Below are 26433 nucleotides of genomic sequence, written 5' to 3' on the forward strand. Positions count from 1 at the left end.
GCCGTGAGAGCTTTTGTTCCAATAATACTACAGTATTTTAGATGCCAAGCTTATGGTCATGTTGCAGCAGTGTGTAGGAGGGGGATTCGTAGATGTGAGAAGTGTACAGTAGGGAATAAGACAAAGGAATGTGTAGTATTGGTGGAGAAAGTTGTGTGTTAGCTGTGGGAGTGCCCATGGGGCTGGAGATCGGAGGTGTCCGATGAGAGAAAGGCAGGTTGTGGTTACCAGGGTCAGAGTAGTACAGAAAGGGTTGTATGCTGAAGGAGTGAAGAGAGTGGTAGAGAAAGATGGGGTGAGGGATCCTGAGAGGATTCCTGTGAGTAGGCAGAGGGATGGGAATAATATGTGTTTCAGCAAGGTGGGTGTCTTAGCATTCATAGTCATGGTTGTCAATTTAATGCAGAAATGGAATGTAAGTCACAGAAAACAGAGGTTGCGGTGGTAGCTGCAGAGAGTACTTGGGGTTGCGAGGTTTTACTGCAGAACAGTTGCAGGGGGTGTTGAGGGGTAGTGTTCTGTCCTCCCAGACCATTGGCCTAGAGTAGGATTAGACAGAGTTAAATAGTGGAGTGGGTGTTGGGTTTTTTAGTGAGAGCTATTAGTTGGAAGGTTCATTTTCCTTTACCATTTTTTCTATTTTCTATTACTGGAATTGAATGTAGGTAGGCCGTGACTGGCCTCACACTCCAGTACAGTAGGTGACGGTGAATGCACCTAAAATTAGGATGCGATCCGCAAACCAGATCATAAAGAAAGACAAATAGAATATGTATGTGTGCTATTTTTTAAATTTTACTAGTCAAGTCAGTTAAGAACAAATTCTTATTTTCAAAGACGGCCTAAAAACAGTGGGTTAACTGCCTTGTTCAGGGGCAGAACGACAGATTTTTACCTCGTCAACTCTGGGATTCAATCTTGCAAACTTTCGGTTACTAGTCCAACACTCTAACCACTAGGCTACCTGCCGCCCCATGTGTGCCATTCAGAGGGTGACTGGGCAATACTACAATACTGCCTTTGAATGGGGTATGGTAGTACTATAGGTGCCATGCACACTGGTTTGAGTTTCTCAAGAACTGCAACACTGCTGGATTTTTCATGTATCAACAATGGTCCACCACCCAATGGACATCCAGACAATTTGACACAACTATGGTAAGCATTGAAGTCAACATGGGCCAGCATCCCTGTGGAACGCTTTCATCACCTTATAGAGTCCATGCCCCGACGGCAAAATTGGATGCAACTCAATATTAGGAAGGTGCTCCTAATGTTTTGTACGCTTTAATGCGCGTTTTGGATTAAGGCCAGTTCAAGTCATTTTCAGCCGAAGACCACAAGGGGGCTTATTGGTCCTATTTCATTGGCTATATTCTCCTTTCCTTCCCACCCTGAAAGCGGGTACCCTCGCTCTCCTCCGCCGCGCTCGTGCAGACTGCTGAACAGAGCGTCTCCGGGACTGGTGAAACTTGTTTTGTTACAACCTCTAGGCTATTGCCTACCCACTTGTGTTGCCGACGGACACAGACCTGTAACGGAGTTTGTACTGAATGGAATAATATCTCTGGCGTCAAAGTTCTGAATCTGATACGGTTTTCACAAGTGTGGGATTTGTAACACTGCGCTGGTGTGACATCGTTCGCATGTAAACCGATTGAGCAGGATTGACTCTTGGAAGTGGACAAAAGATGGACTACTGTTAATTTTGATTCACAATGGGATTAAAACTATTTATTTTCCTCGGTTTATTCTGCGTCACCTCAGGTAGGACACACATAATGTCTTGTAGATAAAAATGTAAATTACTTGAGACACCCATTTTACAACAAAGTATGGTATAGGCTTTCATAAAATGTATTGTTATTGTTTAGTGTTTATCCTATCAATTTTCACCTATTATTCCAAATTGCCGGTTTAAATATCAGCTGGAATTCTGTACACTTTGATGCGCATCTATCTAGCACCTTATAACGGTTCGGAAACGGGTCACTGAATTGATGCTATGAATTGTGTCCATGCGTACTGTGTTTGTTTCTGTCACTTAAGTTTTAGGTTTCGGGGTTGATCCTGCTCTATGCATCAATGTTTTCGATGAATTGACGCTTGGAGAGGGTTTTGATGGAGTTACTCAAGTCCAGGGCTTCCACAGCGAGTCTCGGGCGTTCCACTTTCAAGGTAAGATGCTCCCATAAAGAAACCTAATAGGCTATGCTATGTGGTATGTTGAAGGCGAGAGGGCAACAATGGTTAGTTGCAGTTTTTTCCTCATCAGAATGAGACAACAAAACAGCAGGGTCCATGAGTTCAAAAACTCATGGCAAGGGAAAAAACGTGTTTCTTTCCATATAATATTAGATTGACTGTCATGCATGGTGAATGGGTGTTGATGCTTTTGGAAGCTCTCACATAAAAGGAAAACCTTCCATTTATACATATTGTCCACAATACAACCTGTTTGTTTGCACAACCATTTATTTTGACATACTTATCCTAGTGTTGTCATTTTCTCTCTGAATGAGGCCAGGGGCCCTGGGATGCCACCTGCCCAAAGCAAAGAACAGTGTTCCCATAAGAGAGAGGGAAACGCACATGCAAAGAATTATGGAAAGACTGGGCATAATGAGAAGTCAGCAACAAAACCCCAGGCTCATGGCGATGTATGGAGTGTGGTTGATGTTGAATGAGCCACTCTACAGGCCCCAGCCAGAATGGACCTTTAATGACCCCCCCTGTGTCTGAGGTCTATGGGTTGTCTAGCCTGAACCTGTTGTTGGCGATTCCTACAGAGGACCAGTATGAAAATGTATGCACCCACTACTGTAAATCGCTCTGGATGAGAGAGTCTAGTAAAATGTAATTCTATGCTCCAGTTGTACATCCTACTGCTCTGCCCTCGGACAAGCACCTCTCAGAATATCACTAAATGATACATAGTGTTTCCATGGATAAATTCTCTGGAGAAGAATTTCAACCTGGACAAATTGGCACCTGATGCAGTAAGCATCCAGATCAATGTATACAAAATAATGAGTTATGGCTTCAAAAGGAACATTTTCCATCTTGTAGCACATCATCCTGTATAAAAGTAAATAACATTGTTATAGGAATAACTCATTTCCAAATCCTTCTACGTGTACCTCGTATCTTCTCCTGCCTATCCTCACATATACTTCTCTGTAGCGACGCCAGCACAGTTACTGTATGTATAGTGCAGCTGGAGCCCCTCTTCCTCTTTGAAGATAGGGGGACATGATGTCCCGTCCTCTACTCCAACGCTTATGCATTCCACCTAGGCGGGGTTCCACCCGCCCTCTCTCCTTCAGTTTGCTATTAATGTCACAAAATGGAAACATGACTCAGACATCCCCGTACATTCTTCAGCGTTGCCCCTTATTTCATTTAGGATGTCTCTGTTAAGTAAGTAATGCTGGGTGGAGGCGCGGAGCGGCAGTCAAACCTGCTGGCCTCTGTGTAGTGTAGTCACTGAGCAGGCTGTCTAGAGCGAGGGTAGCTGTCTGAGTCAGGAGAACATTCCCTAAATGTCAAACAGAAATTACCCTGAACGTGGTTGCCATGTTCTCAGAACATAAGATATTATTGTTCTAGACACATTTCAAGGGAATGTTGCAAGAACATTTCTGTGTATCAGTTGTCAGAACGTCACCTGATGGTCCCAAAGAAACATTCTCCCCAAAATGTTTTGTTTCGTTAGACATAGTTACTGTTGCCGAGCCCATCAAGGACCTGATTAATTTACCGCTGATCTATTCACAGCTCGTTGTCAGTTGGCAATGTTAGGGACACACATGGTGCTTTTAACAGTGCGTTTTATTGACATACATAATTACATTGCTCATGTTCATTTAAAGCATTCCAATCTTTCTGCTACGCCACCATGTCTGTCAGTTATCAGTTATGAGTTAATCGGACAATTTTCTCATTGATTTGATATTCTTAATTCAGCTATTTTAGTGTTGGTGGGGCCTTTTACCCTGTTTTAATGTTACTCCTGATTCACTATGATCAATAAAATAGTTTTTTATTGTGTATACTTTTAAACAGAGCTGAGATTTACTTCAAAGTGTGTTTCAAGAAGATGACGGAGAGATGCTCAGCTATATATAATTAATAAATACTCATAAATTATGAAAGGTAGTGGAAATGTCATTTGTGCTCAAGGGGTAAACTTACAGATTCACTTCTTTCAATGATAAACTGATTTAAATTAGATCAGTTAGGGGTGTTGTATATGTTACCAAATAATGACATTAACATACATTGCTTAGAAAGTGAGAGTAGTGTGACACCCCATGCGGGTCTCAAACCCAGGCCACCAGCACCAATGAAGAACACCCTAGCCACTCTCCCAATAAGGGATACCCCTAGAGGTTACAGTATGTGCTTATTGGGCCAAAATAGTTAGGTCCTGTCCTGAAGCCAACCCTAATTCCTTCTCCCTAGACACTTGTGTAGATCTGAAACTGGGTAGATATAAGCAATAGGGCAAATTAACTTTGAAGTAAATCTCAGCTCTGTTAAAAGTACACAAGAAAAACTATTTTATTGATCATAATGATTCAGGAGTAACATTAAAACAGGGTTATGCCCCACTAACATTATACAACTATACAAAAAGCCCTAAAATTGCTGAAATAAGTCAATCAAATCAATGATGAGAAACTGCTCATTAACTGATACAGACATGGTGGCGTAGCAGGATGATCAAAATGCAGTGAAGCTAAAGGTTGAGAGTTCAAATCCCAGGGCTGGATATTTTGAATAATAATTACTGTACTAATGAAGATGCACAATATAATAATTGATGTCAAATGTAAGTTGAAAACACTGTTAAAAGCGTTGTTTGAGTGTACCTAAACTTGCCAACAAACAAAGAGCTGTTGTTCACCAATCAGCCTTGATGGGCTTGGCCACAGTAACAAGGGGTGATGTGTAATGATGAAACAAACATCTTTGGTGACCATCAGGCAACATCCTGAACACTGATACACAGGAATGTTCTTCCAACATTCCCATGAAACGTGTCTAGAACATTAATATTGAATATTCTGAGAACATGGTAACTAATTCCGGGTAAGTTATGTTTGACATTAAGGGAATGGTCTCTGGGAAACAGTCCTTGCATGTCACTGGAACATTCCTATGAAAACGTTAGGTAATGACCTAATGAGGCTCTTAAGAGAACGTTCTCTAAAGTTGTTTCATTCTTAAAGTTGTGTGAACGTTTGTTGTTAGCTGGGTGCCTGATTGCCCATGGGGATGGCTGGTATCTCTAGGAGGGGGGAGAAGAAGGATATGTGTGTGTGCACTGGCTTGCATGAACTATGTGTGTGTGTGTGTTTGTGAGAGAGCTGGGAAGGTGGGGATTACATTTTAGAACTTCTCACCTGCTGCAGATTGCCTTTGAAATTACCTGTCAGCCGTACAGTGAGTGGCAGTACTATAGATATACAGAGGTAGGCCTCGGACTGATATGATAAAGCTGGAGGAAGGAATGTCCCTGTGCTACATATGAAGCAGACTGCCACAACCAGAGCACTGAACTAGGATCAGACTCTGTCCTAACTGATCCTGGAAGAGGAGCCTACAATGGTCACGACAGCAAGCAGCCAATGAGCAGTATCCTATCTACACAGCTGCATGCATGTGAGCCCAGAGACCCACGTGCTGATTTTATATCATCACCAGTGTCAGAAAGGCATTCGTTCTTGTTGAGTGTTTGAGCACTGAGCAGCACTGCCGGTGAAGTGTTTCTGTGTATCTGGTGGTGGTTATGCTCCTAACTGAAACTGCCCTGGAGGGTAGCGGGATGGAAGAGACTCATTTGTTATACAGCAGCGCTCCCTGTGTGTGTGTCAACTAAATAGGAGGCAACTAATGGGCTAACCTCTGGGGCTACAGCCACCAATGCCAGCTACCAAAGCTATTCTGGCAAAAACACTGCATTCCTTTCTGACTGATTCTGTGGTTGGACTTGTAACAGTAACTTGGAATCCAGGTGTCCAGGTGCCCTCTTAGTCCAACCAGATCCTTTATTCCAGAATTGCTTATGGTGGTTGAGTGATATTTGTGTCAGCTCCGGGCCACTATAAATAGAGTGTTTACACTTAACCTTTTATTTAACTAGGAAAGTCAGTTAAGAGCAAATTCTTATTTACAATGACAGCCTAGGAACAGTGGGTTAACTGCCTTGTTCAGAGGCAGAACAACATATTTTTACCTTGTCAGCTCAGTGATTCAATCTAGCAACCTTTCGGTTACTGGCCCAACCTTCTAGGCTACCTGCCGCCACCATAGATATAGGACTATTGGCTGACACAAGCTCAAAGACTCTGAATGTCAGACAGCCAGTGGCTGACGGTCAGTGCAGAGTCGATCAGAGAATTTGGGAGAAAGTGCTGCCCCAGCAGTCCTGGAGGTGCCCTTGGCTCGGTTTAGTATTTGTTCCAGTAGAGTGGACACACAGTGGAGGGAGAGACCATCCTCCGAATGCAGATTTCTTGAGTCAGCCGGAGCCGGGGCTGGTATTGGAATGTTCAGGGTGTAGGCTAGCCAAAAGGGGGCTACGTGAGGGTTTTGAGTTGCTGTTGAGTTTATTATTAATGTAATCCCCCTAGAGAGATGTTCTCAAGCCCAACCCTCCCACGCAGATGCCTCAGCCTCAGCACCGATGTTTAAAGCAGAGTGTTTTGAAAAAACGCTATGTCATTTTCTAACTGGCAGTGTTACGCAATGTTGAGTGAGTCATGAATATTTTTATCGTCTACCTGTGGTAGAGCTCTGCTACCCGAGCCGAGCCTGATGGGCCCCAACATTATACATTGGGTAGGGCCTGTTTTCTTCCATCAATAACAAGGGTATAGGTACGGCTCGGGCATCATTAAATTGATCTCTAACATTTTGAAGCTGAGCCAGTACAGTCATATCTTACTAAGATCAAAACATGCTGTCAGAAGTGCTTCAACCTCGTCAAATATAAGACAGGAGAGATTATTTCACAGAAAATAATAATGTTCCTTGAGTTTTGTCTGGGTTTAGAGTGACAAAAAGTAGTTAACAGCTCACTGCTCTGTCTCGTCATTGAGCAGAGAGGCCCAAGCGGAGCTGTTGCTATGGTTACTCACAGACTCAGAGCCGCCATGAGCAGAATGCATGCAGAGCAAGCCTCCTGTGCACAGGGAGCCAGTGACCAACAGAGAGGAGCGGCTAATGGATTTACGGTCATGACTAATCCAGCTTTTGTCAAATAACCTTCAGATTTGACTTTTCGTAGCAGGTTAGGAGAATTAACGTAGCAGGTTACGTGAATTAGGTTAAGGTTAGGAAAAGGCTTAGGGTTATTATTGGCTAAACAATTTAACTTTTGACGATAATTTTACAAAAGCTGGATCCCTTCTAGCCATGATTTGTATTTACTAACTGAGGAAGTTATTTCTGATTTTAGGCAGGGCTGGACTTTAAATTTGGCAGAAGCAATCGGGCCTGGGTAGGGTAGGGCCTGAATGTCGCAGGCATGGGTAGGGGTCGGGCTAAAAATGAATGCCCATGCAGAGTTCTAATCTGTGGTATATTATTTGTTCTCTAATATGGCCGTTTGGACTGACTGGTCCCACTTGGTCATTCTGTGCCAAGGATATTTATGCAACTCACAATAATAGCATTTCATAATAAACAAATTCAAATACCCTGGGTTAAATAATCTATGGGTCTATTTCAATACCTCAGGTAAAATCACGTTCTCCCTTCTATAGTATCAATTATCACCAGTACAGTTCAATTCAGAAAATTACATTCAAATACAGATACAGTATTTCAGTCTTACCACATAACATGGGGTGATCCGTTACTGTTCAATTGAATGTTAGAATGGGCTAAACGAGTGACTTAAGTGAATTTGACTGTGGTATGATCGTCGTGCCAGGCACGCCAGATCCGGTATTTCAGAAACAGCTGCCTTCCTGGGCTTTTCACACACACAACAGTGTCAAGGGTTTACATAGAATTGGGCGACAAACAAAAAAATATCTAGTCACCGGCAGTCCTGTGGGCGAAAACAGTTAGTTGATGAGAGCGGTTCGAAAGAGACAAACACAGTAGAGCTGTGGAGAATAGTGTACTTCAAGAAAAGGTCCTCTTGAAAAGATGTCTTCAGATGTTTTCTTTCTTTTGCATGCAATGGAAGATGTCGTTCTCCCTGGGTAGGCTCGCCATCCAAGAAGACTCAAACTCCATCAAAAAACCTGACCTGCGTGTTGAATAAGCAGGCCAAAACTTACAATCATGCATACTATGGATTAATAAACTGTACTTGACTCCAAAAGGGGGCTTCGCCCCATACCGCATTGGTAATAAAACATCATTTGTTCGACCGCAACTTCTGGGGTAGCTAGCTTTAGCTTGGTACCTAGCTAGCACCAATACAACCAGCCTGAAAACAATGACCAGTAGAAACTGCAGTCATTTTCATTATTCTTAGCAATGATTTAGGAATTATTTTGAGTAAGTATTAGCTAGGTTGCCACTTGTTGTTCGCCTATTGAAATTGAACTTCAGTTCATGAAAATAAATAGCTATTAACCCTGTTGCCCAAAGCTAACATTATAAGCAGCCAGCTAGCTTCATCTGGCTAGTGATGCTCGACCGTACCGGGTTTTGTGTTGTGAAGCTAGCCACAATAAGGATTAGGCACAATAGTGGAATTTGTGGTTTGCCTTCAAATAAAAGTATGTCATTGACAGTGATGCAAATTAATAGAAATTGTAGAATTATGCCATACTTTTATTTTTAAGGCTAAGCGCAAAGTCCACTATTGTGGCTAATCCTTATTGTGGCTAGCTTCACATAGATGGGTTCGACCACCATTAATCAAATGAGAACTGTTTTATAAATGAAGGTTATTTTAGATGATGACACCTAGCTATATAGTTAGCTAGCTACCTAACTATATAGCTACTGAAAAAGATTGGCGTTTTGCTATGTTTTTGGGGAAGAACATTGTTTGCATCCATGAGCTAGCTAGCTTTTTTTATGACCAGCACTCTAGGTGCGCGAGACAACTTTACCACCATCATAGCATACGTATCGATGAATCGTTGTGACATAGTAAATACGAGTGATAGTGTAATCAATGTGTAATAACTACAGTTGAAGTCAGAAGTTTACATACACTTAGGTTGGAGTCATTAAAACTCGTTTTTAAACCACTCCACAAATTTCTTGTTAACAAACTATAGTTTTGGCAAGTCGGTTAGGACCTCTACTTTGTGCATGACACAAGTAATTTTTCCAACAATTGTTTACAGACAGATTATTTCACTTATAATTCACTGTATCATAATTCCAGTGGGTCAGAAGTTTACATACACTAAGTTGACTGTGCCAGCTTGGAAAATTCCAGAAAATGATGTCATGGCTTTAGAAGCTTCTGATAGGCTAATTGGCATCATTTGAGTCAATTGGGGGTGTACCTGTGGATGTATTTCAAGGCCTACCTTAAAACTCAGTGGCTCTTTGCTTGACATCATGGGAAAATCAAAACAAATCAGCCAAGACCTCAGAAAAAAATTGTAGACCTCCACAAGTCTGGGTCATCCTTGGGAGCAATTTCCAAATGCCTGAAGGTACCACGTTCATTTGTATAAACAATAGTACGCAAGTATAAACACCATGGGACCATGCAGCCGTCATACCGCTCAGGAAGGAGACGCGTTCTGTCTCCTAGAGATGAACGAACTTTGGTGCGAAAACTGCAAATCAATCCCAGAACAAAAGCAAAGGACCTTGTGAAGATGCTGGAGGGAACAGGTACAAAAGTATCTATATCCACAGTAAAACGAGTCCTATATCGACATAACCTGAAAGGCATAAAAAAACTGACTACGGTTTGCCACTGCACATGGGGACAAAGATCATACTTTTTGGAGAAATGTCCTCTGGTCTGATGAAACAAAAATAGAATTGTTTGGGCATAATGACAATCGTTATGTTTGGAGGAAAAAGGGGGAGGCTTGCAAGCCGAAGAACACCATCCCAACCGTGAAGCACGGGGGTGGCAGCATCATGTTGTGGCGGTGCTTTGCTGCAGGAGGGACTGGTGCACTTCACAAAATAGATGGCATCATGAGGATGGAAAATTATGTGGATATATTGAAGCAACATCTCAAGACATCAGTCAGGAAGTTAAAGCTTGGTCACAAATGTTTCTTCCAAATGAACAATGAACCCAAGCATATTTCCAAAGTTGTGGCAAAATGGCTTAAGGACAACAAAGTCAAGGTATTGGAGTGGCCATCACAAAGCCCTGACCTCAATCCCATAGAAAATTTGTGGGCAGAACTGAAAAAGCGTGTGTGAGCAAGGAGGCCTACAAACCTGACTCAGTTACACCAGCTCTGTCAGGAGGAATGGGCCAAAATTCACCCAACTTATTGTGGGAAGCGTGTGGAAGGCTACCCGAAACGTTTGACTCAAGTTAAAAAATGTACTGGCAATGCTACCAAGTACTAATTTAGTGTATGTAAACTTCTGACCCACTGGGAATGTGATGAAAGTAATAAAAGCTGAAATAAATAATTCTCTCTACTATTACTCTGACATTTCAAATTCTTTAAATAAAGTGGTGATCCTAACTGACCTAAGACAGGGAATTTTTACTGCGATTAAATGTCAGGAATTGTGAAAAACTGAGTTTTTATGTATTTGGCTAAGGTGTATGTAAACTTCCGACTTCAACTGTATATATGTATTCTATTCTACTGTATTTTAGTCAATGCTACTCCGACATTGTTCAACCTAATATTTATATATTTCTTAATTCAATTCTTTTACTTTTTGATCTGTGTATATTGTTGTGAATTGTTAGATACTACTGCGCTGCTGGAGCTAGGGACGCAAGCATTTCGCTACACCCGCAATAACATCTGCTAAAAATGTGTATGTGACCAATATAATTTCATTTGATTTACTCTTCGAGCTCCTTCCTGCGATCAGAGACTGATCTACCTTGCAGCTGCTCGTATGCATTAAAGATTTTTTCTATGATACAATTAAATAGTCTCAGCCTTAATCTTTGGATCTATTTTTCCACAATAATAACAAGGAAATAAATGTACAAATAGAATAAACTGCTATTAAAATGTCTTCTCTATGGTTACACAACATGTGCGTCTCAAAAGTTACCGTGAAATGGCATCTGACATTAGCTAGTGCTATGTACGTTTCAATGTGTCACTCAACTAACAAATAACTTTGAACAAAGTACCAATAAGTTGACTTTTCTACAATATATTACTGACACCAAATGCATCCGTTTGATATATTGTTCACTTGGGAAAATTATAATTACTGCTACAAAAGTTTGCTTAGCAATTAGCATAAGTTACACCATTTACATTCACTAACATATAGAAAAGTTAGCATTGGCCCGCTAACGTGGCGCTAATACAATAGCTTCATTAATGAAAATAAAACTCATCAAGTAAATGGTCCACAAATGCATTCAACCACTTCTCAAGATGTTGCAATGAATAGAGCATCAATTATCAGCGTTTTTCTAAAGATATATCCATGTTTTACTCATTATTTTTGCTTTAGAGCATAGGAGAGAATGTGCCATAAATGGCTAATATGAGAGAATGTGCCATAAATGGCGCTTCCTCTACATGGCTTGCTCGACATTGCAACGATTGAACTGTCAAAGGTGGGACCTAAAGGATTTGCGCACTTCTGTTTGGGTGACAATCTAATTGGTTTGTTTGCTCACATTTACATAAATATTTCACCCATTGTTTTGACCTGAGTTACACACAGTTGCCTTTTGAGAGAGATGACATGAAATGTTGGAGAGGAGTGTTATAAACGTGACCAGTGTTATTTCGATCAGAACACCGCTGTGATCTTTTACTTGCTGTTGTTGCTTTGTTATGGGTAAAGTCAGGCATCTTCATAATTTGAAACCAGGGCCAAAATTAATTTAAATGTTACCCAGTGAATTCATATTGTTCTTGAGAGGCTGTTTACATCTCAATAAACTAAGTTCTTCCCTGTACAGTATACAGTAAAGAAATCACTCTGAAAATACAGGAACATATGGGAGCAGAAAGGATTATGTGATAGTTAGGTTAATGTACTGTAGGGCAGCTTTTCAAATTGAGCTTTTAAAGGCACCTGATCTAAATAGTAAACATATGAACCATTGATTAGATTGGCAGTATTTATTTTGCAATGGTAGGGAAGCATTCACCGTTGTGCACGGACTTAGAGTTCAGACCGACAAAATAAGGTATTATTACTCAGTGACAGATTAGAGTCAATCCCTATGATGGAGACAATCGCCTGGTATGAAACCATTTAAAGCTGTTTATACTGGATCCTGCAGATAAGATTAGCGTGCCGGCAAGGCTACCACAAAGCTGTGCTTCCCAGGAACACTCTCTGAGACTTTGGACTTCTCACTCTGTCAATGTATTATTTGATTCCTGAAAATGTAAATGTTTTCTTATTTTTTTCAGTAATTATCTGTGTGCATTAGTTTTAATGACACATTGAAAACGGTGCCGATGTGAGATAAGGTATGCCGATGTGAATTGATTGGTATTGATTTGGTGGGGGGGGGGGTCTGGCCCTCTTATCAGAGCAGAGTCTCATCCACTCCTCTTTCATGTGGAGGGTTTTTGGGAGGGTTACTGGTAGGGTACTACTGTCTGGTGGTAATCTTATGCCATGAGTGAGCAGCACCGATGCAGGGGTCCTATCTCTGTGCTTTAAATGCAGGCTTCTCCAAGGACAGCCGTGCTTATCAGTAAGTCTTAGAAAGGGGTCCGGTGAGTCCCACCCTGCCCCTCCCCCCACTTGGGCGTCTCGCCATCCCCCGTGGGGAGGCAGGCTGTGTCCTGGAGAAGAGAAGCTACTAACAGATCAAAGGCTGATGGCTTTCTGTGGAGCCCTGTGGTGGGGCTCAGTGCCAAGGTCCCTCGGCCCAAACTGCCCCCTAACCATTGTGTCTGGGATTGAGGTATCACTGTGGTCCTCCCCTTGCCTTGCACAGTCACACCCGCCCTGCTTAGGTCTGGCACATGACTGACCAGCACGGCACTCTACCATCTTCGGGCTGGAGTCTTTTGCTTGAGTTTTGTTTTGTTTCAAGTCTGACAAATGGCTTATTGTATTTCTGTTGTAGAAAATTCCACGGGATCTGAATGCAATTGTATAATTTTTCCAAAGGGAAAAAATGCACCAAACCCTTTATTTGATCTGTAATTGTGATTCAATGAGGCGGTCTACTAAGACACTTCAAAGCATTAATCATTTCCACCAATGTCCTACATTATTATGAAAAGTGGTCACTTATATTTAATTATTCATTCAGAGGCTTTCTGTTGCTCCCATCATAACTGCAAAAAGTGAAATCTAGACAAGCCTAAATATATTTTGAGTGATAATTCACTTTTTAAAATAAATCCTCACCAAGCTAAAATTATCTAACCTCATTGGCAAAAATGGGTAAAATATATAGAAAAATTATCTTGAAATAAGATAATTTACTTGTATTAAGCCTTTGGGGGGGGGTAAAATAAGCACAAGTATCTACCAATGACGTTAGGTAATTTAGCTTGGTAATAGACACTAAGTGAATTATCACAATATAAGATATTTAGGCTTGCTTAGATTTCCCTTTTTGCAGTGCAAAAAAAAAAGACCCAAAGACCCACCTCAGCCAATAACACTTTAATGATAGTAGCTCTGTTGAGGATGTACTCAAGCCCTGTATCTGTCTAGTTGACCTAAAAAACAGACAACCTTTTTGTTTTGACAGAAACGACTCAAAACATGGCCTCCCCATGGAGTAGCCTAGCCAGGATCAGACAGATGCTAATGCTAGCAGCACACGCTACACTCCTTCTCTGAAGACTGTATAACGTGCTTCTCTCCAATCGCATGCATTGAAGCATCTACTCTGTGTACTCACCCTGCACAGTGACAGGCTTCATCATGGCCTTTTTAGCATTTTCATACTACATTGTGTTAATTGGCTACTCCCACCAGCTGGAAGTAAAATGTTTATGCGCTGACGAGAAGAGAGGCAGCGATGCTAGCTTAGCTTCCTGTAGCTCTAAAGTGTGCCATGGCATCATGCATGCATCCCCTGGCTGGGAGTGAACTCTTTGATGTGATTTGCTTCTGAGAAACATCATCATTTATTGATGCTTCCATTAAAGTAGCATAGATGTCTGGGTGGAGTTAGGGGGAGAAGGTGGCACACTAGTGGGACTGGAGAACAGAAGAATAGCTACAGAACAGCAGCTACAGACTAGCCAGGCTACACAGAGATCTGAATGTCCACCGCACTTCTTCCTTCTTTTTCTTTAATCTTTCTTCTTCTTCTTATTTCTTCCTTCCTTTTTCTTTCTTCTTCAAGCTGAGCTCAAAAGGTGCAGCTCTGAAGCTGCTTGTCGGAGATTGTTCAGCTTCAGAGGAGCTGATGTCTTTTGTTTGTATTTTCTAAAACAGCCAGATGTGTTCTGCTGTAATTTCAAGAGTGGATAGTTTCAAGCTGTGTTGAAATACTTATTTTAACTGTCTGTACCAACAACTGAGGCATTTGTGAATCACGCTAATGTGGGTTTGTTTCTCTATTCTGGCTCTGTTTGGCTTCAGTTGAGACACATTTACATTTTAGTAATTTAGCAGACACTCTTATCCAGAGCCACGGTGTAACACTGATCTCCCTGTTATTAATCTAAACACATTATACTGGTTGAAATAATCCTTCATTTCTAATATGGCACTATGGTTGAACAATCATGAATATCCTTTGTGTTTTGCAACAATGATAACCTGTAATGAATGAAAACACATGGAAATGAAATGCCTACATAAATAATGCTAATGTATTTGAATGCTCAAGTGCTACTACAATATTGCCTTTTAATGACCAAACTGCCAACCACCCTTTCCCCAGGTTCGTCCAGGGAGGTGAAGGCTCCTGAGGATGTGTCTGAGCGGATGCTCCAGAAGCTGAGGGGCCGGAGGGAGTTCACCGTTGTAGTCACCCTGAAACAGGAGCACTTCAACTCTGGGGTCATCCTCTCCATCCACCACTCTGAACAGAGGTATGGCCAGAATCATTACAAATACGTACTGAATACAATGCTAGAGTCCTCACAATACCCACTGACCACAATGCCAAGGTCCTCATAAAACACACTGGTCAGAGTATGAATGGCTCACCTTTGCAGTGAAGTCCTTTAAAAAATATATGGGATTGTCATCTCTGCGTAAAATGTGTTGAGGGTACATACAGTATTTTTGTGTTTTTGTAAATCTGTTAGTGCTGCAGGAATCAGATGACAAAACAGACTAAACAATGCTGTACAGAAAAAGCTAATTACACCAACACTTTATTCCTAGTACATCACCAAACTAAACACACAACCGTGGTGATTGTGAACAGTTAGTTAGCTAGTATGCTGATCTGTTTTCCAGTCAGGACGCCACATAATGTGTTGATTGAACTGTGTATATTAAAGTCAGCGCAGAGTAAAGACCTCATAGCGACGTTAATGACTTTCCCCAGCTTTGATTAGCTGAGCCAGACTGTGTGCAGGATGTGTGTTCACGCTACAGAACCATTGTTTCATTTGGTTTAGAAATGGGTTGTTGGGTGATCCCGGCAGGCAGAGTTACTGGATTTGTGCAGCTGGTATATTGTGCATGGCTGGAGGACAATAACTCATTAGATTCGGTTTGTAGATAAATCCACTCCACCGCTACAGTTCTCCTAAATGCCTGTTTTTCTTTTGAATAATGCTTTGAAGTGAGTAGAAGTCTTTAAAGCCAGAGCTGATGAATCTGTATTGGCAACTCTGTCAGCTCTTTCCATTAGTGTCGCTACTTCACATGGGGAATCTCAACGGACTAGACAGAAGGAAGGCAGGGGTTTCCTGGAATACCAATGTACCAATGAGTTTACTCCTCTCACTCACATTACACATATGCATTAGTGTTGTCTCACTGAAGCTGTCCTTGACAGCCGTTGAGTAGCATTAAGCTTGCACTTCAAGTGATTGGATCTTGAAAGGGTTTGCAGATCTACAGAGGAATGTGTCATGATTCTTTGAAACAGGGTGAAGCACTTATAATTTACCATGGGGTGAGTGTGGTGCACAATACACTTTACTGGAAGGATTCTGATTCAGGGAATGAACAGGAAATGTTCAGCTATCTGTAGAGTTATGGGTGTGGTCTGTCCTCAATTTTACTGCCTTTTTACCTGTTAGTGATGTTGTGGTTGAATTGGGTAGTGTGGGTGTGCACGTGCAAAAAGTATGTGGACACCCCTTCAAATTGGTGGATTCGGCTACTTCAGCCACAGCCGTTACTGACAGGTGTATAATATCGAGCACACAGACATGCAATCGGCATAGACGAACATTGGCAGTAGAATGGCCTGTACTGAAGAGCTCAGTGACTTTCAACGTGGCACCGTCATAGGATGCCACCTTTCCAACAAGTCAGTTCGTCAAATTTCTGCCCTGCTAGAGCTGCCCCGGTCAACTGTAAGCGCCTTTATTGTGAAGTGGAAATGTCTAGGAACAACAACTGCTCAGACGCGAATAGGTAGGCCACACAAGCTCACAGAAGGGGGCTGGTGAGTGCTGAAGCACGTAGTGCGTAAACATTTTCTAGCGGAAAACCTTCCCAGAAGAGTGGAGGCTGTTATCTCAGCAAAGGGGGGACCAACTCCATATTAAAGCCCATGATTTTGGAATGAGATGTTCGACGAACAGTTGTCCACATACTTTTAGCCATGTAGTGTATGTGTGTAGCATTTTCTCTCTCCATATTCCATCTGCTCATTCTTTCAGGATCCACTTTAGACAAACTTGTGTCCATATCAATTCTTCTCCATCCATATTCTGTCTGCTCGTCCCTTCAGGTTCCTGGAGTTGGAGAGCAGTGGGCAGCGCAATGAGGTGCGTCTCCACTACCGCACCAAGGGTCAGAAGGCCCACACCGAGGTGTTTCCCTACAGCCTGGCAGACGGACAGTGGCACAAGGTTTCTGTGGCTGTCAGCGCCTCCCACATCATACTGCACGTTGACTGCAACAGGTAGGCTAAATGTACTGAGATATAAACATGTTTAATTTAATCCAGTATTATTCCCAGTATAAACAACCTATAATAAGTAGGGAATAGGATGACTGAAGAGGGTGTATTTTAGTGTTAGAGGCATTATTACCAATCAATTTAATCAAATATGTGACTCACCACCTGGATTTTGTCTTATGTAGCAAAATTTGAAATTGTGTTTTTTTTTATATTGGATAAAAGTAGAGACTCAGAGCTACAAAATGGTATATCATACACTGCATTTCTGAGGAACAATGGGAAAGTAATTATGCTTTGAAAGTTGATAAACTTGTAAACTCACTTTTGAGAATGTTTTCTGAATGTTTTGGTGTCTAGTGAAGAGCTCTTCTTTGTCTACACCCATTCAGCATCGTTCACACCCTCTTAAGCTTGAGCCCCACCCACCTCGTTTCGCTCTCGGAGCGTTCAAAGCGCACACTTGACGCTCTGGATGATTTGTTTACCTCTGGATAGCATGAAAACAGCCTAACCAGCTCTGCTGGCAACAATTTCATGAATCTTTTTTTGCCAACGTTTACTGACACCGGCCATATTCAATGGGTGTTTTACACTTTAGCTTAAGACATGTAGCTAGCTAGCTAGGTAAACAACGTATAAGATCACACACGTCACGTAACGTTAGCTAACGAGCCAGCCAGCTAACGTTAGCTAGTTAACTTTTACTGCCTAAGAAACCCGGATCCGGGAGCACCCCCCACCCCCCCCACACTGATTAGCATAGCTAGCATAGCTTCACAAGTAAATAGTAGCATCTAAATATCATTAAATCACAAGTCCAAGACACCAGATGAAAGATACAGATCTTGTGAATAAACCCATCGTTTCTGTTTTTTAAAATGTTTTACAGGGAAGACACAATATGTAAATCTATTAGCTAACCACGTTAGCAAAATACACCATTTTTCTTTGTCCACCATTTTTTCTCAACACCACTAGCTATCACCAATTCGGCCAAATAAAGATATTGATAGCCACTAACCAAGAAAAAACCTCATCAGATGACAGTCTGATAACATATTTATGGTATAGGATAGGTTTTGTTAGAAAAATTTGCATATTTCAGGTAGAAATCACAGTTTACAATTGCACCCACCATCACAACTCGACTAGAATTACTACAGAGAGCAACGTGTATGACCAATTTACTCATCATAAAACATTTCATAAAAATAGACAAAGCATAGCAATGGAAAGACACAGATCTTGTGATTTCAGACAATATTTCAGATTTTCTAAGCGTTTTACAGCGAAAACACAATAAATCGATAAGTTAGCATACCACATGTGCAAACGTCACCCCAGCATGAATTCAAGCCAAAGGGAGCGATATCGTTATCATCGCCAAAAGATATAAATTTTTTCACTAACCTTTTCAGAATTCTTCCGATGACAATCCTGGAACATCATATTACAACATACATATATTGTTTGTTCGAAAATGTGCATATTTAGCCATAAAAAACCGTGGTTATACAATGAAAATAGTAGCAAATCAAGCCTCAACATGTCGGACGCCATCTTTCATAGTGATCTAGTTTAATCGAAAGCTAATCATATACTTGACTAAAAAATACAGGGTTGACAGGAATCGAAAGACAAATTAGTTCTTAATGCAATCGCTGATTTACATTTCTAAAATTATCCTTACTCTGCAATACAGGGTTCGCCAAGCGAAGCTATAGCAAACAAAATGGCGGAATATGCGTTTAAAATATTTCGACAGAACAACGATTTATCATATTAAATATTTCTTACTATGAGGTGATTTTCCATCAGATTCTTGGGCAATGTATCCTTTCTTGGGTCTAATCTTCTTTTGGTCGAAAGATGTCCTCTGTCCGTCGAAATGCCCACTAACGTTCGACCGGGACCCCGAAACGTGCCCAAAGCTTCAAAGAGCATCACATAGAAATTCCTCAAAATCGCACTAAACGGATATAAATTGCTATAAAACGGTTTAAATTAACTACGTTATGATGTTTCTAACTCCTATATCGAATTAAATTACAGACGGATACATTTCACGTTGATAACCGAGCCTTTGAAAATGGCATCCCGAGGTCCTCTTCTGCGTAATGGTCAGAGTCGAAAGGGGGGCTACCCTCACTCCTTGGCCTTTTATAACCTCTGAGAGCTACGCAAAAAGCCCATTCCACTTCTCATTGGTTACTGACATCCAGGGGAAGGCGGGTGCAGTTCATGTCGTTCCATAGGATACACACAGACCTTAAAAACTGATCTGAAACCAGAGCTTCGCTCTCAGACCTTCGCACTATCTGTCATGGATTTCGCTGTAGAAAGAGTTCTGGGTCACCCACAGACATAATTCCAACGGTTTATGAAACTAGAGAGTGTTTTCTATCCAATAGAATTTATAATATGCATATTGTACGAGCAAGAATTGAGCACGAGGCAGTTTAATTTGGCGACACCCAGAAAAAATAAATGCTAACTGCTCCCCCTATTGACAAAAGGTTTTAAACAACAATGAACATCGTGCCAAATCATGTCGCTAGTACCCTGCATGAATCTGCTGGGAGCTAACCAACCAGGTTCAATGTTAACTAGCTAACATTAGGCTATAACTAGCAAAGCAAACGACTCTGGGATACGAATACTAACGTCATACACGTAACGTTAGCTAGGGAGCCAGCCAGCTAACGTTAGCTAGCTAGCTAACAGTATACTTTAGCTTGAAATGAAAACACTTTCTAACAAAATCAGAAACTTGTCATATCTGAAAATGTAGCTAGCTAGACTATCTTACCCGTATACATCATCATGCATGATGGATGCGTCTCCCTGTCACGGATGCCATACCACGGTTGCCCTTAGTTTGAAGATGTAATCCGGTGTTTTCTCCATCTCTTTAGCTATCATATTCCAATTCCACTGATTTCAAAACTCGATCCTCCAGAAAGTGGTGAGCAACACTTACGCAGCTCCACTACACAATACATTTAAAAAAAGGCTCGTTCAACAGGATTACCAACACAGACTGACCAACTCAAATAGACAGAAGCCCTCTATATGGCAGACCAATCCGAACTCCTCTTTCGGCATGTCTAGCCCACTCATTATCTCAGCCAATCATGGCTAGTGGAAAGGTTGCTGACTTTTTCTGGGTCTTAACCAACAAGGCTCATAACTGTAAAGTTTTATTCGTATTTACAGATGGCATATACGTTTCTTATTAAGGCACATGAAAGTTCACATGTTCCTGAAGGCATTTCTACCAAAAAAACACATTTTGATTTATTTATTTTAAGAAAAAAAAGAATGGCTCTCCTCTGAAGTCATGACTTGTGCCATACGCCTAGATTCCTGAAACGGGTCACATATTATTACTGTTACAAGCTTTAGTGGTTGTAGTATTAGAAGGTGTGGTGTGGTTGGCAAATACAGTATGTTTTATGATGAGCAGTAATCATGTTTTGCTGACTCGTTCCTGTCTTTCTGTCTCGGTAGGATCTATGAGAGGGTGGTGGAGATCCCATTCATGGACATCCCTGAGGACACAACCTTCTGGTTAGGGCAGCGGAGCAGCGCCCATGGCTTTTTCAAGGTAAATATGACATGTTTTGTAAAGCTGAAGACACTTCATGGTGGCTTAGGTTTGACGGTGTGGCATAAACGGTGCTGATGCTGCATAATAAATTATTCAAATAATTGAAGAGGAAATTAAGCGCGTTGGCTCATGGACGTTGTTTTCCCACATGCCACCCTGGTACGCACCCCCCTTCCCATCCTCACCCCGCACCCCCCTTCCCATCCTCGGTTGTTTAGCCCTAGAATTGTTTTATTTATTATGGCTGGGAATTTAATTGCTCGCATTTTCTCAAGACTGTCAATGTAATTTGTGCATTCTTTCTCCTTTCTCTCCCTCACTGCTAAGAATACATTTACAATTTTGTCCCATAAATTGTTTCCCCCCTAGTCTGCTGCTCTATGCATTGCTGCCGTAATTATCCCACTAACACTGATTTGGGAGAAATCATTAAACTCTCTGGACCGTGCTCATTAAAGATGGTCCATTGTTTATCAGACATGAAGACATGAAGACATGTATCACCCCTCACAGCGGTTTAATCCACATGGGAACATCCTTCCCATATTGATAACTTAGAGTATAATGTCAGCTTTCATTTCGGATTTTACCTATTTTAACCACACTGGTACTACTTTTTGTTTGCTGTCGGGCAGAACGTGTATGTGTGTCTGTGTGTTGAACTGCGTGTGTATAATTTTGTGTGACGCTCCTGGCTGTTGCATTTCCTCTGCGTTAATTGGCAGATGAAAGAAGACTTGGAGGTCACCCACTAATCTTGACGTGTGCCCACCACACCTCCCCCTTTTGTGCCTCTGAAGCCCTGATTAGTGCTGGGAAAGGAAAGCCACATCTCATCTAAAGGAAAACTCCTTCATTAACGATCAGACATTCTTTCTCTCGGTTTGGATGGGGGTTTAGAGGAAGCAAAAAGTGCATCCCCAGCAGTATAGTGGCAAACACTTTTATCACAGAGATGTGATGATACCCATTCAGCAGTTCGATATTATAGCATCCTACATGTATAATATACCATGATGTGTGTGAAGGAGAAGTCCATAAGATGATTCATTCACAATTGATTACCAATTTAGTTGCATTTAGATCTTCATCTTTCATTAAAAGACACTGTGTGTGGTTTACAGCTGTAGTCTGCATCTGGAAAGTAGCTAGTTAGTAATCATACACTCAATAACCTTTCACACTAAATGCACACATTCATCAGTGATACATACATGCATTATCGTCCCTAGTCTAATGGTTTTTCACCCTTCCACTGAGTTGGTCTAAATTACCGGGAGATGGAAACATGTTTAACAAAACATGACTCATGCCTGCTTCCATCTCGCATGATGTTGCCATGAGAAATCAGCTAATTGGTTTCTTTGGATTTTAATTCATGGCCAGTAAATTAAAGTGGCAAGACAATTAAAAAATAAAAACTTCTCATAAGTTGCGTGGCTCCACTTCTGTAAGAGAAGTACATGCACTCAAGGAATGAGATGGGCCAGGTTTCCATGGTTACTGAGTGTCTGGATGTGTGCTTCGACCACACGATGATATGCTATACAATGAGGATACCTATGAATCAAATTGAATGTGTATCTCATAGCTATGCTTATCAAAGGGAATCAGGAGAAAACAGAAATTGCGATTACATTCATTATTGGTTCACTTTACATCCCATTTCAGTCCAATTATCTCAACGGACATCAGGCTGTACCAGTCCAGAGAACACATTAGCTCAGAATAAACTTGTCAGACTCCCTCCCTGCTATCGAAACATACATTTCCAGTAACAGTAATCTTCACTAAATATGTAATACAGTTGTTTACTTATAGCACAGTATTTATTGGGCTTTGTGCGTGACTTGAGGTGTGTGTGTGTGTGCTAAGAATATTAGACCATCTCTCTTATCTATTTTCTACCTATTGCACATGTAGTTGTCCTAGCTTCTCTTTCTATAACACCGTCCACTGCACTGTGATGACGGCTATCCTCTCATTTAGGGGTGCTATCTGTGATCAAGTAGGACACATTTAGTCAGACGAGACAGTACGCTCTGTGCTGGCTGTAACTAAGCCAGTGTTTTTTTCTATGTGTGTCTGCAGGGTGTAATGCAGGACGTTCAGATATTAGTCATGCCTCAGGGATTCATCTCCCAGTGCCCAGATCTCAACCGGAGTAAGTCCACATTGTAGGAGGATGCTGAGGAGAGAACAGCTCATAATAATGGCCGGAACGGAGCAAATGGAATGGTATCAAACACCTGGAAACCATCTGTTTGATCTATTTGATACCATTCCACTACTTATTGGTGCAGTCATATTAAAATGTTATTCATCTGTAACAAAGTTATGTGTAAACATGTTGTCTCTGTGGTCTGTTCTTTTCTAGCTTGCCCAACCTGCAATGACTTCCACGGACTGGTGCAGAAGATCATGGAACTGCAGGATATCTTAGCCAAAACATCCAGCAAGGTACTGTAATGTATCCTGATCATAAACCTTTGTTGTCAAGGCTGATACCTCAGGCTATTCATTTCTGTTTCAACAAGTTTCATTCACCATCAAAGGGCATCTATGGTCTACCTACAGTGCCTTTGGAAAGTATTTGATATTTTGATACGTTACAGCCTTATTCTAAAATGGATTAAAAAAATTATAATAATCCTCAGCAATGTACAAGCAATACCCCATAATGACAAAGCGAAAACACGTCTTTAGAAACAGAAATACCTTATTTACATAAGTATTCAGACCCTTTGGTACAAGACTCAAAATGTTTACCATTGATCATCCTTGAAATGTTTCTTCAACTTGATTGGAGTCCTCCTGTGGTAAATTCAATTGATTGGACATGATTTGGAAAGGCACACACCTGTCTATACAAGGTCTCACAGTTGACAGTGCATGTCAGAGCAAAAACCAAGAATTGTCCGAGACAGGATTGTGTCGAGGCACAGATCTCAGGAAGGGTACCAAAACATTTCTCAAGCATTGAAGGTCCCCAAGAACACAGTGGCCTCCATCGTTCTTCAATGGAAGAAGTTTGGAACTCCAAGACTCTTCATAGAGCTGGCCGCCCGGCCAAACTGAGCAATCGGGGGAGAAGGGCCTTGGTCAGGGAGGTAACCAAGAACCCGATGGTAACTCTGACAGAGCACTAGAGTTTCTCTGTGGAGATGGGAGAACCTTCCAGAAGGACAACCATCTCTGCAGCACTCCTCAGTAAGAGGCACATGACAGCCCGCTTGGAGTTTGCCAAAAGGCACCTAAAGACTCAGACCATGAGAAACAAGATTGACTGGTCTGATGAAACTAACATTGAACTGTTTGGCCTGAATGCCAAGCGTCACGTCTGGAGGAAACCTGCCACCACCCCTACGGTGAAGCATGGTGGTGGCAGCATCATGCTGTAGGGATGTTTTTCAGCAGCAGTGACTGGGAGATTAGTCAGGATCGAGGCAAAGATGAACAGCGCAGAGATCCTTAATGAAAACCTGCTCCAGAGCACTCAGGACCTCAGACTGGGGTGAATGTCCACGTTCCAACTGGTCAACAACCCTAAGCACACAGCCAAGACAACACAGGAGTGGCTTCGGGACAAGTCTTTGAATGTCCTTGAGTGGCCCAGCCAGAGCCTGGACTTCAGAGCCCGGACTTGAACCTGAAGGAACATCTCTGGAGAGACCCTGAAAATAGCTGTGCAGCAACTCTCTCATCCAACCTGACAGAGCTTGAGAGAATCTGCAGAGAAAAATGGGAGAAACTCCCCAAGTACAGGTGTGCCAAGCTTGTAGCGTCATACCCAAGAAGACTCGAGGCTGTAATCGGTGCCAAAGGTGCTTCAACAAAGTACTGAGTAAAGGGTCTGAATACTTATGTAAATGTGATATTTCAGTTTGGTATTTTAAATAAATTAGCAAACATTTCTGAAAACCTGTTTTTGCTTTGTCATTATGGGGTATTGTGTGTAGATTGATACATTTTTGGGATGTTTCAGTTTTAGAACAAGGCTATAACCTAACAAAATGTGGAAAAAGTTAAGGGATCTAAATACTTTCCAAAGGCAATGTATATGAATCTACTTTGATGATGTCATACACTGTAGATCTCCTTTAGTGCATGGTTGACTCAAGCAAGGCTTGTAGTAGAATGCGTTTCATGTGTATATAGATCAGTGGTCACCAACCTTTTCTGAGTCATGATCGCTTTCTGAGTCAAAATGCAAGCTGAGATCTCCCGCTCAGATTTTTTTTTACATGACTTAGAAAATGTAAGCCTATGCAACATTAACCAATCAAAAACAGTAGCAATGACGTTTGTGCAGTAGGCTATAGGCCCAATACATTATCATTGCATATTGGCTAATCTTGAATTGCCTTGCCATTGTTGTTCTTCTCAGACCATTTTGAAATTATATTTACAAAATGTAGGTGTATGATCACTCTGGTAATAGATCATTTGTTGTATTACTTATGAAGCACAGGTGAGAGAGCATAATAATTATAATAACAACGCAAGCTTATCGGAAATAATTTGCTATACTCATTCTTTGCCGTGCTGGTTGTATTGTGAGTGGAAGTAGCGAGAACGTGCATTTTATGGCTTATAAAAGTGTTGAACAAAGTGTTGACAGTGCTGAATAACAATTTAAACATGAACATACTTTTAAAAACAGCAGCCTTTTGCTGTATGTGTTGAGTCTCTCTCTAGTCATGGTTTTAAGTTTTGCTGTGCATTCGAGATTTATTTTTTACAGTCTATGGCTCAAGGAAACTGTGCAGACACAGTGGTCTGAGCTATCTGATTGGCCAGCGGTAAGCCTATAGGTTCACTTGATCTTCTCTGGGCCTGCCCGGTAGGCGGAGTCTACCTTCAGACACATGAAATGGCTAAAAATGGGAACACTTTGCCTTTCCGGGGCTAGGGCTGCTGAATCAAGTGCACCTCCAGCCAACAGCACAAAACAAATTTAAAAAACATAGGAACGCAAGGCTTTTTGGGGTTTTTACAGAAATGTTTGGTGATCGACTACGAATGCCTTGGAGATCAACAGGTTGGTGACCACTGATATAGATGGATTATATGCACCGATCTGAGACCCTCTCCCTCCCTCCATCCCCCTCCCTCCCTCCCTTTGTATCTGGGCCTGGCTTGGCCAGCTGTCCAGAGCAGAGGAGATGATGAATGGTCTGGATGGATGCTACTGTGAGAGGACCTGCAGCGTCAAGGGGGTCGTCTACAGAGAGGACGAATCATTGACAGATGGCTGCAGGAACTGCACATGCACGGTGGGCTATATCAGTGTGTGTGTGTGTGTGTGTGTGTGTGTGTGTGTGTGTGTGTGTGTGTGTGTGTGTGTGTGTGTGTGTGTGTGTGTGTGTGTGTGTGTGTGTGTGTGTGTGTGTGTGTGTGTGTGTGTGTGTGTGTGTGTGTACTCTGACTGTACAAAATATTATGAACAACTGCTCTTTCCATGAAATAGACTGACCAGGGGAGTCCAGGTGAAAGCTTGGATTATTGATGTCACTTGTTAAATCCACTTCAATCAGTGTAGATGAAGGGAAGGAGACCGGTTAAAGAAGGATTTTTAAGCCTTTAGACAACAGAGACATGGCTTGTGTATGTGTGCCATTCAGAGGGTAAATGGGCAAGTCAAAAGTTTCCCGTGTGTATCAAGAATGGTTCACCAACCAAAAGACATCCA

The 26433-nt window shown here is 41.7% G+C and overlaps 1 protein-coding gene across 1 annotated transcript in view; it reads left to right on the forward strand.

Annotated features, from left to right (window-relative positions):
- Positions 1-1499: 1499 nt before the first annotated feature.
- LOC139539745 (protein kinase C-binding protein NELL2a-like) overlaps positions 1500-26433 on the forward strand; it is a 112923-nt gene continuing 87989 nt past the window's right edge. Inside the window, exons 1-8 of the mRNA XM_071342981.1 lie at positions 1500-1767; positions 2050-2178; positions 14981-15131; positions 16958-17131; positions 20642-20738; positions 22833-22905; positions 23119-23201; positions 25889-26017. Of these exons, the coding sequence (XP_071199082.1) occupies positions 1719-1767; positions 2050-2178; positions 14981-15131; positions 16958-17131; positions 20642-20738; positions 22833-22905; positions 23119-23201; positions 25889-26017 (885 nt within the window). The 5' untranslated portion in view covers positions 1500-1718. The remainder of the gene's footprint in view (positions 1768-2049; positions 2179-14980; positions 15132-16957; positions 17132-20641; positions 20739-22832; positions 22906-23118; positions 23202-25888; positions 26018-26433) is intronic.

This window comes from Salvelinus alpinus, chromosome 15, assembly GCF_045679555.1.
Source record: "Salvelinus alpinus chromosome 15, SLU_Salpinus.1, whole genome shotgun sequence".
NCBI lineage: Eukaryota > Metazoa > Chordata > Actinopteri > Salmoniformes > Salmonidae > Salvelinus > Salvelinus alpinus.